The sequence below is a fragment of the Limanda limanda genome, chromosome 11 (genome assembly GCF_963576545.1).
Source record: "Limanda limanda chromosome 11, fLimLim1.1, whole genome shotgun sequence".
Lineage (NCBI taxonomy): Eukaryota > Metazoa > Chordata > Actinopteri > Pleuronectiformes > Pleuronectidae > Limanda > Limanda limanda.
This window is the reverse complement of record NC_083646.1, coordinates 21,366,002-21,379,330: the sequence shown is the minus strand read 5'-3', so window position 1 is coordinate 21,379,330 and position 13,329 is coordinate 21,366,002. Positions and strand designations below refer to the sequence as shown.

Sequence of the window (13,329 nt, the reverse complement as noted above, 5' to 3'; positions counted from 1 at the left end):
TTTTAAATCTAATAGCTCAATGGTGTGTACTTCTTTAAAGACTTGTTTTTCTTTAACATCAAAAAATTTGAAATATACATTAACTCCACAAGGGTTCCCGCTGTCATCAGTCATCACAAGGTCTAGGCAATGGCACCATGTGATTCACCACTTAGTGGGCAGGTCTTCAGATGGAAGATTGTTGACTTACTGAAGGTTTCCTACCTGATGCCAGCCATTATCATCCATGCCAGTGTAATGATCCTCTGCACAGGCCTAATCCGTGATTCCTATTGGTTTAGTAAGTCTCAGCACGACCTGACTCTTGACACCACTATATAGCTACATACAGCTGAAATGGGCTGGCAGATAGCCAGCACGCACACAAAGTCTAAATGATGATAGAATAATACAGAATCTCATTTCAGAGGTGTATATTTAGAGACAGATTACCTTGGTAATGGTGTGAATGATTCCTATCAGCAATTTACTAGACTTCGGAAGAAGAGTGGCAATTTCAGACACATGAGTAAAGTCTGACTCATTCTGAACATGAACAAGGCGGATGTCAGATATTAATGTCTAAATGTATTCATCTAATTGACCTAAAATAGATTGTTGCTCTGTGACCAGACTCCATTCTGATGTTCACATGGCCCAGGTGGCTCTGTTAAGCTTTGTTTCTATTTACAGATTGTTAAACTTGCAAACCAAATGCATTGTCCGGCCTTTCTTTTGCCATAAATCTGGATCTGTGTTTGGGCAAAGGAGAAATAGACCAGTTTTCTGGCCCCCCATCCATGTGTTTCAGCTATTTATGAGTGATGCAAAGGTATTCCAAGGCCAGAAGCTGTTTAATCCTCCCAGCCCCCCCAACCCATTGTGGTCCTAATTGAGCTCATTCTATTGGTCTACTCAAAGCTTGTAACTATATTTGGAAGTTGGAACATAGATTAGTCGGTTCTCTAAGAGACTCCTCTTCATCATTGAAAGTCTGTTCAATAAGATGTTTGAATTTCCATTGCCACTTGCTTACGTTCTTATTTTGCACCATCTCTTGGGTTCATTGGTAGAACCAGTGAACCATGATACAAACTGGAAGCTTCATATTTGTCTTTACATTATCTTCATATTTTTACTTTGCTGTCAAAGCACTTTGTTAACTCAAATCAACGATGTAATAATTTTAACCATTGACCTCTTGTGACCGCATTGTGATTTCCATAATGTATGTAGTTGAAAATGACCGAGTAGCCCCATTCCTAAAAATCATGCAATATTCTTTGTACTTTTCCTCATGTATTAAACTGTACAGTGTAATAGAGACTGAGATAAACCTCTCTTCAGCAATTTTTTGTAATGCTGGTGTGTTTGTTTCTTGCCTCTGAGCCTGTCTGCATTAGTGAAAGCAGAATATTCCTCTTCACATAACCCAGAAATACAGACCAACAGGAAAATGCATATGCATGGGTGCAAAATATGACAAAATATTGTGTCTGCGTCCCTATTCATTTATAAATGTCTCCGTATCTTAATCTCTCTCTGCCTCTTTTATTTCCACTTTCTTTCTTAGGCTCTTGCCATGGGGATGATGACAGAGTACTATCACTATATCTTCACCACACTGGTGAGTAGAAAAAGGAGCCTGTGCTGCAAACTCACTTTGTCATCAGGTCTAACACAGACTTCCATATCCCCATATCTCGCAAGATTTGTTGCATTCCCCCAAATGAGATAATGCTGCTCTTCAATCTTCATTTTCGGAGTTGTTTCTTTTATATTTATTTCTTTGGATCATTCTTTATTTTTGACTTAATATGTTCACCAGAGACAAAGAACTGAATGCATTATGCTTTATGACATTATGACAGCTTTTCTTTTGCTTCATATGTTTTTAGTTTTTTTCAGCTTTTTCAGCTTTTTCCGACCAGTTCTTTGGTCGTCCTCATCCGCCTCTCGACATTAATGTTCTGTATTTGTTTTCTTAGTCCTCTTCTTCTCTTAATTGTCTTTTTTCGTATCGTTTCCACATATTGGGTTTTTTAAGAGATGGATATCTCACACTGGGTCATACTATCTGCCAATCTAACCCTCTGGCCAACTCTGGTAATAAAACGCTAGTGTTACATGGGTACATGAATTGTAATCAAAAGACCAATGTCTGACACAACAGCATGAAAGCAAAATAATCAGCATATATTTTGTGATAAGACATGTGTAACATATTTGTATTACCTATGTGCGAGACAGTATTCAGAGTCTCTATCTCTGCTGATTTATTATTTATTTGGCTGTATCGGTGACCTTGCTTGTTACCTCATGATAAATTCCCCTTTACTGTCCACATAGTAAAGTGCAGATTAAAATGTACATCCAAACATTTTATATATACACATATATATAAAACTCTTATTGAAGCGCCATCCCACTCATTCTCAGAGGCTTCTTGCATGGGATCAAAAACTGTCTCTGTTCTGCCTCCCCCCTCCTTTCCTTTTTAAACGTCAGGTTCCTTTTGAAAATCCAAATCTTCAGGTTTTCATCTATGTGCTTTTCATTACATGGTTCAAAAGGGGATCCTTTTTTTATTTTTGAAACAAGACATCAAAATGTTCTTCTCCTCAGCCATTCCACCTGGCACAGTTTGAACGAGATAATTAGAGAAGATGAACAGTAAAATACAACCAGGAATAAGGCAGGGGAGGCAGGAACAGACCAAGGGGTGTCTTGTCATTCCCTACGGTTGTTTGGCACACAGAGTCCGGTGCTGACAGCCTAATTCTCCCAGCAGAGTGAACATCCCAGTCATACTGAGGCCACATATGTCAGCCTTTTTGCTGCCAGATTTCTCTTTACTGTTCACTTAGCCTACCTTGTGTTACTGGGTTTTTTTCTGATGCAGTATGTAAGGTTTGATCAGTTACCTAGTTTCTGATGGTGATCATCACACTGTCAACTTTTAGGCATTTGAAAAATCACAAATACATTGACGCTGTAATCTCAGTAAAATGAACCTCAGTTGAACCTTGCTTGGATGATGATTTTTTTTCTTAAATCACCCAGGTTCATTCACTTCCACTGCCAGGCACCAAGTCTTGATAACACCTTCCCTTCTGCAGTTGATTAGAAAGTAGGGTTCAGTTCAGGATGTAAGCCAATAGCACAAAGGTTGGAGTTGGCAGGGAGCTGCTAGACTTCTTCTGTCAAAAGGTCTGAAGGCTTGTTATTCAGTCACCATTGTTTCTTCAGACTCTAGTCATTGAATATTATTGTATGACTTGTAAGGTTATTTCAATCAATCGATCACATTTCATTTATATAGCCCCATATTGACAGATCACAGTTTCTCTCATTGCGCTTTTTGAATCTTTCTTTTTGTGTGTTTGTTTGACTGACTTAGGAACAGAAAAAAAAAGTCTGTTTGCTCGGTTTTTAATGTGTGTTTCCTCTCTCTAGGATCTGTTTGCGCTGGATGTAGAGCCTTACCGATTCAGTGGTGTGAACATGACGGGCTTCAGGATCCTCAACACTGAGAATAGCCAAGTGGCCTCAATCATCGAGAAATGGTCCATGGAGCGACTGCAGGCCCCCCCAAAACCTGACTCTGGTCTACTGGACGGCTTCATGACCGTGAGTCCCATTGACAAAAGAATGAAGGGTTTAATCCCCGTCTCCGTCTTTCAGTCTATCTGCTGCTATTTACTTTAAACTCTTTTTGCTGTGCTCGATGTTTATCTTCTCAGCAAACTCACACAGAGGAAAGTTCATGTAGTTCGTGTTCTTTCCAGCTACTTAAAGCAAATCCTTGTGTACTCAAGTGTGCCACTTAAGTCCATATTTCATGGTTGTTCAGAAACTCTTGTTTCAACACAAACATTGAGACGCAAAAAGGATATCTTACTGCACATTAACTAAACGTTAATGGCAGCTGGATGTGGCTCTGTGACGTCCCAGCTCTACTGCAGATGTTGGACATTTGCTTTGTCTCTTCTTGGACAACTTCTGTTAAGCAGGAGAGTGAATGTTACAGTTTCCCTTTTGACAGTTTGATGTTGTGCAGTGATTACAGGAAAGGTATAGGCACACAGTATCTGTTACCAGTTATAAAACACAAGGCGGTAGAACACGCAGTAGTGTTGTGAGCTGGCTACTGTGTCTGCTACAGCAGCAGCATTTGGTTTATATGAGGTGTAAACATGCAGAGGAAGGAAAATATATGTGGAGCATTAAAATAGAGGGAATGTGTGTTCTATGCTCTGGGTGTATATTTATGGGTTTGTCAAAAAATGATGTTTTTATTTTCTGTAAAATGCAGAGATGCTTCGAAACTGTGGTCTCCTCCTTAGGGCTATGTTTGGGTCAGAAACTTGCTGTTGAAATTCTGTAAAACCCATTTAAAACATGCATTCTTTTCCACAATTGACCAAAAACTGCAACTTGAGGGGATTGTCCTCCACTGTTTCCTTGCTGGGTGACTGTTTTTTGTCACCCAGCTGTTTGTGTTGTTCTTGACGAGCTAGACTTGTTCAGGTGAATATGCAGTGACTTCTCATACTGTAACTTCCCAGTCATCTGTGGGAGTCAAATAGAAAACCTCGGTGCCCCGAGCTGTGAGCCCCTGGGTGTGATAAGAAGAGTCTCTTTGGCTGTGATCTGAAACGTCTGTGATCAGAGCACACTGCCTGTAATAACTGTTCCTCCACGCAGCTTTCATACCAATCTCTTATCTGGGAACCCTGCCAAAAAATATCAACCCACCAGAGACAGGGAATAAGAAGGAAAAGAAGAGGAGGGGGGAGAAATGAGATGAGGGGGATGAATGAAAAGGAGAAGAAGAAAGGCAGTGGGTGAAGGGAAGGCAGAAGTAAAATCTGCACTTGTGTTTTATTCCCGGAAATGTTGAGGTGTTAAATGTTGCAGCCGCTTAGTCTGACTCCAGTTGTATAGCCCCGGCGCCGGCTGTGGCAAAATGTTGGCTGCTGATTGAAAACAGTGGCTTACCGCTGGGGAATAACAGAATCCTTTTCTTTCCTTTTCTTTTTCTAAAACGGTGAGATATTGCCGAGTCATGTTTCTGGATTGATATCGGAGAGTGGGTGTCATTCCGTCTAAGCCCCTTTTGTTGGGTTTGCGGCCGGAATCAATACCGTTTCCCACTTGAGACCGAAATGGTCCGTGTGTAATGACTGGACCTTTTCAAAACACAAAAAGCTCAGGGAGCGCCTTTACAGCGACTCGAGCTTCGACACGGAGTCCCGGAGTTGATGTCTCAAGTCGGCACAAAGAGGAAGCAACGAGGCAAAACGAAAATAGTCTTTGTGTTTTCGCGTTCGTCTCCGCGACTCCACGCTGTGCTGGAGAGACTCATCAGACGAGGCAGTTTATTTTTGGATCAGTGACAGGAAAAAGATTTATGTGCGAGGAGTGTGCTGTGACCCTGCTCATCAGTGAATTAATGGCATATAAGTTTGAAGGTGGGGACTGATTAATTAGACAAATGGCAATCAGTCAGCAGCTAATGCATATTGACATGGTGAAAGGTTCCATAAACCTTTGATTAACGGCTTCATTTGTGTGCTGTATTTACGGTTGTGTGTGCTTAAGTGGTGAACTGCTGATGTGCTGTAACTTATGGCCTGGCAGATCATGACAGATTGCTCTGAGTGAGCAGTCCACCGACTTCACCTCCTCGCACTGCTTCGGCTCTCAGCACCTCGGCTAAGTGCCTCACATGCAATAGTTAAATCTGCAGTGTTAACAGTTTGCACTTTGGAAACAGAAAATGTAATCAGACATTTATTTTGGCCAGTGACATTAATGTAAGAATCTAAGAAAATACAATTACTCAAATGCCGTATTTGTTAGTACATGATGCAGATTTCTGTCCTCTGAAAAAATGCGTTCTTACCCATTTTAAGAAATACATCCCATTGTTTTCATTGCCTTCAGTTGTTTTCATTTTGCTATGAAATATGCCTGTTCATAGAGACTGATTACATTCATGTCCATACCCACTGTCCATTTCAGTCCAGCCTTTGAACATCTTCCCCGTAACAATTTTTACACTCTGAATTATTTTCCTTTGAACCTGTTGGGATCATCTCCCAACCAGAAGACAGGAAAAGCTAAGTTGAAAGCTGTCACTTCTTCGCATAGCGTAATCTTGCAAATTGCATTTTTCTCTACAATAAATATCCCATGCATTCAAATATTGACGCCAGCAGAATATAAGAGTAAAAATATCAAGTTTAGTGAAGGGGCTGTGATCACTTGATTTGTTTGCTGGGCGTTTTTCTGTCAGTTGTTGACCATTTACAAACCAACCTGACACTGCTGACTCTGATAGAGTTGTGCTACCGTGTTTCCTTGATTATATAACACTACTCTGCTGTTGCATAAATTGCTCCACAGTGGCTTTGTTGTTAATTACGATTAGTGAGCCAGCACAGTATTTACTACAGGCTGTGTCTGAAATCACTTCCTCCTGCACTAATTTACTAAATCCCTATATCAGTGGTTCTGGCAGGTCCGCTGTTCAGAGACTGAAAACAGGTCCGTCATCAACATTGACAGAGGATGCAGCAAATACAAAGAGGATACAAGTTTGACTTTTATTCTACTAAAGATCGCAATCAAAGCAGGAAACTATATTTTTATTTCCCTTCAAAAATCCTATTCATTATCCTGTGACTTTTCACTGGAATGTGACTGCACCTATGAATTGTCACGTCTATGCATCGTTAACGTTATTGTCATGTCGCTTCCACATCCATCGAATTTTTAGTCAACACACAAAAAAAGAATAAAATAGGAAGTAACTCAACAGCACATTAATTGTGAAAGTGTAGTTACTGAAATGATTCATTATATTCACCCTGCCCTCCTGTGTGTGCATTAGTTTGGGTAGAAAATAACATGCAAATTGCTTGGCTGGAATTTCACCAAATTTATTGGGAATATATTTTCCATGTGATTAACTTTTGGAGCTGAACAGTAAAAGATCAAATGTCAAGATCAACAAGGATCTGGACTCAAAATATGTCCACAAATGGTGGAGACACTGTGACCTCTGCTTATATTGATGAGAAAATGACATCATGTATTTGAAAATACATTATTCAACTATGTCACTATGACATTGCATTATTATATTATAGATAAAAACATCCCCAAGGACATAAGTATCGAGGCTTGTGTAAACCATAAATGAAGATAAGTATCAAAATGACTTAGTGAGGAAGAATCAATGGGATGTCCAAACGAAATAGAAGGTTTTTGTGCTAAATGAGAAGTTTTATTTTTTGTCCTTGAAAATAATTAGATGATGTAATCAATTGTAACTTGTAGTCCAATTAGTTTTAGTTTTTTTCAACTACATGCCACAGAACTGAAAATTGTATAATGTCTGATGTTTCTAATCAGCAGCCTTTTCCATCAAAGTGCAGCTCATCGATTCTTTATATCACTCATTTATTTTACAACTTCATTCGCCCCCTTGCTTATCTGCCTGACTATTTATTTGTTCCCAGCCTGCTCACCACCCGGCTGCATCCTTTCTCACTGAAGCTGTAAACTCAGCATCCGGTGTCACGCCACCAAATAATGGAGACAATTAAATGAGCCCGTGCAGTCTGGCCCAGAGATTTTCTCCTTTCTAGCACATGCCTGTGTGTGTGTGTGACAGATTGGGTAAGCCAATTCTGCACCTCATCCTTTTATGCTGCCGTCGGTGACTCAGGTGACGGAGACTCCCTGCCCTGAGTCGTGGCTTAACATGCGCAACGAGGGTGACCTTACAAGCTCCACGCTCTCATTACCATAATGTCTGTCCTTGTTAATTGCTTCAGCTGCTGTCTGATTCATTGTGTGCACTGCAAAATTGAAACAAGTTCAAAAAAACACTCAGGCATGACTGTAATTCCTGCATTTATCTCCTTGTCATAAGTTGCAAGGCGGAGATGTTAACTTTCAGCCCGGTCCACGCAGACGCTCTGACCTTTCAGTCATCAAGGTCGTCTCTTTGTTTGTTGCAGCCGCAAAACACAGTTGGTATTCAGATCCACTGCCCCGCCGCTGAATCATTTCTATTTCCATATTACCATAAATGTGCTTTACCTGTGGGTAAATTTTAAATGGGCCAGTGATGGAAAGCCATTTCCTTTTTGACAGATACCATTTTAAAGTCAGATCCAAACAGAGTTATAAAAACGCCACTCAGACATCAGGCATAGTCCAGGATTCGTATTATCTGAGCATCACTCATAGAATATGGTGGGAAAGGATACAAGTGGGTTGTATGGGAAATATCACTTTGCTATTATTATGTGGCTGCAAGTGCACCTACTCAGTACATGTATATTTTGTAAAAAAAATTTGAATTAATTTTAATCAAGCATTGGATGCCATTTGTGACATAACAATGTGCATTTATATGTTTATGCATACAAAAAAATATGAATTAATCCTCCTCATTTTGTGATACATGTACTTTTTCAATTATCACACACGGTTTAATTTGACTAATCTACAATCCACACTTACCGCACATGATACAAACTCCACCTGTTTATAAAGGCCATGAGATGTGGCTGAAAACAACAGGATGATGTGGACAGAGTGAGGAGGAGTGAACTTTAGGGATAGAAACCATCATCTTCCATTCTTCTTCTAACTCTGTGTTACTACTTGTTTTGTTTTTACCTGCACAAATGAGATGAGGATGTGGACAAAGTGATTTGATCTATGTTAGATCTCAATGAGGACACCAGAGACACACATTAATACCAGGGGTGTAAATACAATCAGTTACAATCTGGATTCAAGATGAGATTTTGGATGTCAGGTGTGAATGGAGTTGGTGTCTCTTGTGGATTATGTTCATGCTTTTGTTGCACAAGTCTTTGTTTTGAGATACATGGCAAACTATTTTTCTACTAAGGGTTGTTCACGTGTGTGAGTGAGTGAGTGAGTTGTTGGGTTTCGATTTGTGAACTGGAATAGGACGAGGCTGGTGGAGGGATTGAGAGATGGGTGTTTCGCCTTTATCTGGCCTGTTCCTGTTCCAGCCTGTCAGTCATGCCGTCTCAGTGGAGACCCAGTTGAGTGGCAGAACAGTCTGGGAAAACATGGCTTGTACTGATTTAAGGGTCGAGTGAGTCAGAGGGGCGGGGGGGAAGGTTTGTTTGGAGGATGGGTGGGAACCTGGGTGCTGACTCTTGGGCAGAGTTGAGGTTTGGAGGGGCTGGGGGGGCTTATGGACCTGTCAAAGCACACACCCACTACAAACAATCAGCTCAGAGAGCACAAATCTGCCTGCATGTCTGTTTGATACCCAGATCATGCTCCCCTCCGTGGCCTAACTGTTGTCCAAGGCAGGCAGCTCTTATGTTGCATTGTGGGTTTTGCCCGGATGAGGCTGGTGCTGTGGCTTTGAAATGCTTCCAGAGCTTTTGTCTAGAGTTTGAACTGTTGGAAGGATTTCTCATTAGCGAGTGGCTAATATTTGGTTATTTCATATTTTGGCTGCGGCCCCACAATCTGTGCCCTTCTCCCCCTCTTAGACGAGGCTTCTCTCGGCTTAGTTTATTCCATCTGCTTCTCTGTGTGCATCAAGTCATCTCCCTGTCATCCCCTCTCTGGCTCACAGGCTTGGATCTGGCTCTGGTATTGTCCACATGCCGGGGAAGGAATTTGGCAGTGACATGTAGCTGGGACATTATTCCAGCAGCTGGCATTACATGTGCAGTGGCTGGAGATGCTTGGCAGCACTGGTGAGGGCGAGGAGCAGTGACTCCAGTAGCCCAGAGTTAACCCAGAGAGCCACTTAGTGTCAGCCAAGGGTTTTGTGAGCCCAGAGGACTGTGAAGTGGCTCTTCACAGCACAGGCAAGGTGGAAGTTTACAGTTTTGCAGTCTTTGAATCGCCGTCGTCTTTGATTCTTTCTCCTCTTTGAACAGACTTTAGGTGTTGTTTTGTTTTTTTACATTATGTTAAATGCACGTTATGGTCTGTTGCCCTGGTTTCATACCAGCACATTGAGCAGAAGATTCGTCTGACCAACCTTAACGACACACAAGGAGTGACAGGACTAATCTTAAGGATTATGAGTCACTAAACAGGACGGAAAAAACAAGGTTAAACTCTCATTTATTCTGAGCCCATTTTACTTGAAGGGAAAATCACACTTGAGTTGAACTGGTCACAATTTATAAAGTTTGAGAACCTGTGGAATGATATGTCATCGTCACACACAAACACACTTAATTGTTTCACCAGCTTACTACACTGTATTGTGTAAACTCATAATGAGCTACGTCACTTTGCCCAAATCTCACAGATTAAAGCAACATAACACTTATTATTTCATTATATTAATTTTGTACATGTTACAAAACACGTTTAATCTTTCTACACTCTTACTGTGTCATGCTAATGGTACGCCTAATTATATACAGAAAATGTGGTTCAATTAAGTTCAGACATCAAATAGCATCTTAGGTTAGAACGTTTTGCATTTATATACTTTTTTTATAAATAAATTTGTGCAGTGAAACATAAGTTCATGTGGGTTTAAAGGGGGAATTAGAAAAGGCAAATAGGAAACTAGCAGTGGCAGTTTAAATACAAGGCTTTGTGTAACAGGAAAACATTGCTGTTGGCCATCATTGATTAACATTTGCTCATAAGTATCAGTTTAAAGCCATTAACCACAATTATATTTAATCAGTCATTCAATCATTTCTGCAGTTTGTACAGCAGCATGTTGGGATTCAGGAGTGGGTTAATGATGAGGGAGCATTCTAGCAGAGCTTCAGTTTAGCATCTTGTTTTTGGCAGCTATGTTGGATAGTCTGCTCCACGTTAAGCCATGTTGTTGGAAAAATTACAATGTTATAATATAATTGCAAGCTTTCGAGCACCACACAACTGCAAAATCTCCTGTTAGTGTTTGGCCACTCGAGGGGGACCTGAAATCTGTTAAGGCCTTAAACCAAAATTTAAAAAAGGCTCGCAGAGAAATTTCTAAGATTGAGAGGTTCTAGTGTCATTTTTGCAGTTCATGTAATATATATAGTATAATATATAGTGTTGCTTTTAGCGTAGCATCAGATAAAGAATCGTAAAGCCAGTCCACTCGTCTTTTAACTGTAGGACGGTTGTAGGACATGACACAACATACTGTCTGTAATGATATTGTTTCAGTTTGCAATGAGGCTTAATTAGATCTGTTACCTTCAGTGTTTCTAACCGAGCTACAGGTGCAGCGAATCAGAGGTTGCTGACTCACAGTGGTAGAGGTTGGAGGAGTGTTGGTGGTGTTGCCTCGTGATTAAGAAAATAAATAAACTTGAGGAATATGCTCAGTTCACATATTGGCAGTGGTTTCGTGCCAACCAGGTTCCCACTCGATGGAGTCTGCGTGTCCACCAGCTCTGGAGAGCCTTGGAAGCTGATGAATGGATGCTGTGCTACGCTGCGCCATGTTTACCCTGGCCTTCGGTCACTGTTGGCAGCATATCAATTGATTGCCTCTCTACTACACAGTATATTGTTTCACCCTGATTCAGCAGCACACTGCCCATATTAAACCCTACAGCTAATCCTAAACTTCTTTCATTTTACATTGCACATTACTGACAACACCCTGATCCCACCCAGGCTTGGGAAGTTTGCAAGATGTACAAAGTAGTTCTCTAGGGATCCTCACAGCAGATTCCTTTCCATGCTCATTATCTGCTTGCTGGTAAAAAGTCATCAGATTCACTTGAGTGTTAAGACTATTAGTCGTCCTGACAGTGTGCCTTAGTCACGCGACAGTGGGTTGTGCTATTAAAGCAATATGGCAGAGCTCGGCTCATAGTCATGTCTACCGTCCGTTCAAGGCCTTAGCATTAGTATTCCAGACAGAGAAGGCATCTTTTTAATTAGCAAAGCTCCCTTAAAGACTTAAAACTCATTTGTGTTGGTTTAAGGGAGATCAAATACAACACTTTGGCTGTTTTTCTTTGTTTTTCTTTCATTTCACTTCTATTGAATCTGAATCTTGTTGTTTCACCTTCACTAGCTGCGTTTTTGTAAAGAAAACTGAGTACAGGATGTTGCAAATAGTTTCAATGTGCTGTTTCTATAACCGCTATACAGTGAGCGCTGTTCTTAACATCTGCTGCATTCATGCGTTCATCAAACACTGCTTTATAGCAGAAAGGATTTTGGAAGACGGGTAAGGGCATAAACAAAAGTTCAATATGATAAGAAAGTAGTGTAGGACTCTCTGAATGGTCACTGAGGTTGGTGTCCAATGCGAAAAGAAATGTTGATATTTAGTTTTTACACTTAGTTGACTCACCTTCATTGTTTTCTTGATAGAAAAAATTAAATTAAAAAAAAGTCGTAAGAAGTAGGTGTCTAAAAACGTCTTCGTTTTCATAAGTCTTCATTTTCGGTTGCAGTTTGGTTTGGGTGAGCCAACTTTTTTGAAAAGCTTCCGATTTTAGTTCAAATTGAACCTTTTAAAATAACAAGAAAGTGGAGTTTCTTTCCCCTAGGTTCGCTCTCTACTTTCTTCTTAAAAGGTCAACTGCAGTTATTCCAAACTAGCGGCAATTATAAAAAAGAGTCATGAAGTAAAACTTTGTGTAAAACTGGAGTAAGAGTCATACACTCCACAGTCTGTAGTATAAGGACGATGACCTTTGAGGCACTTGCACCTTGTTCAGTTCTCAGGTTATTTAGAGTAACATAAAAAAAATACATAGATCTATCATCAATGCAGTAGCCCTGTTCTGTGGATATGTGGTGTAAAGGATAGGTGTGGGGAAATGCAGTGAATTATTTAACCTAAGAATCAAAAACTGAATTTCAGCTCGTACCCTGATGCAGTTCATAACAAAGCCACCACTGACTAACAAAGGCCCCACTCGAGCTGCGGTGCATTGTCAGGGGACAGATCAGACACTTTGATTGAATCAGACACAGACCTGAAGATGCTCTGACATTATTCAGCACAAAGGCAGCTCAAAGGCCCCGGGGCTGCTGCTTTTTTTACCTTTTAAAATCAAAACTGACGTCAAGAAAGCAAGGTGTTCTGCTGGCTTGATCCCTTTTCAATGCTATTCATCCCTGCACTGTGTGAGACTCTTATCAAACGGCTCCCTCACAGGTTTACAGAGGCTGTTTAAGCAGATAAATAGTCCTTTGGCTTTGGGGAATGGGACCTTGTGGACATGCTCTGTGCTGCTGGCACAATAAGGAAGGTCACAATGAAGTTTCCACACAGGGTAGAGTTGTTATAATGGTCTGTAATCACCATTTCTCAGTTTTTGTTTTTTAATCCAGCCAAGTACATTACTT

The 13,329-nt window shown here is 40.6% G+C and overlaps 1 protein-coding gene across 2 annotated transcripts in view; it reads left to right on the top strand.

Annotated features, from left to right (window-relative positions):
- grik2 (glutamate receptor, ionotropic, kainate 2) overlaps positions 1-13,329 on the top strand; it is a 218,367-nt gene that overhangs the window by 93,537 nt on the left and 111,501 nt on the right. For both annotated transcript variants that reach the window (XM_061080963.1, XM_061080964.1), the window contains exons 5-6: positions 1,553-1,606; positions 3,436-3,609. In XM_061080963.1, coding sequence (XP_060936946.1) covers positions 1,553-1,606; positions 3,436-3,609 — 228 coding nt within the window. The remainder of the gene's footprint in view (positions 1-1,552; positions 1,607-3,435; positions 3,610-13,329) is intronic.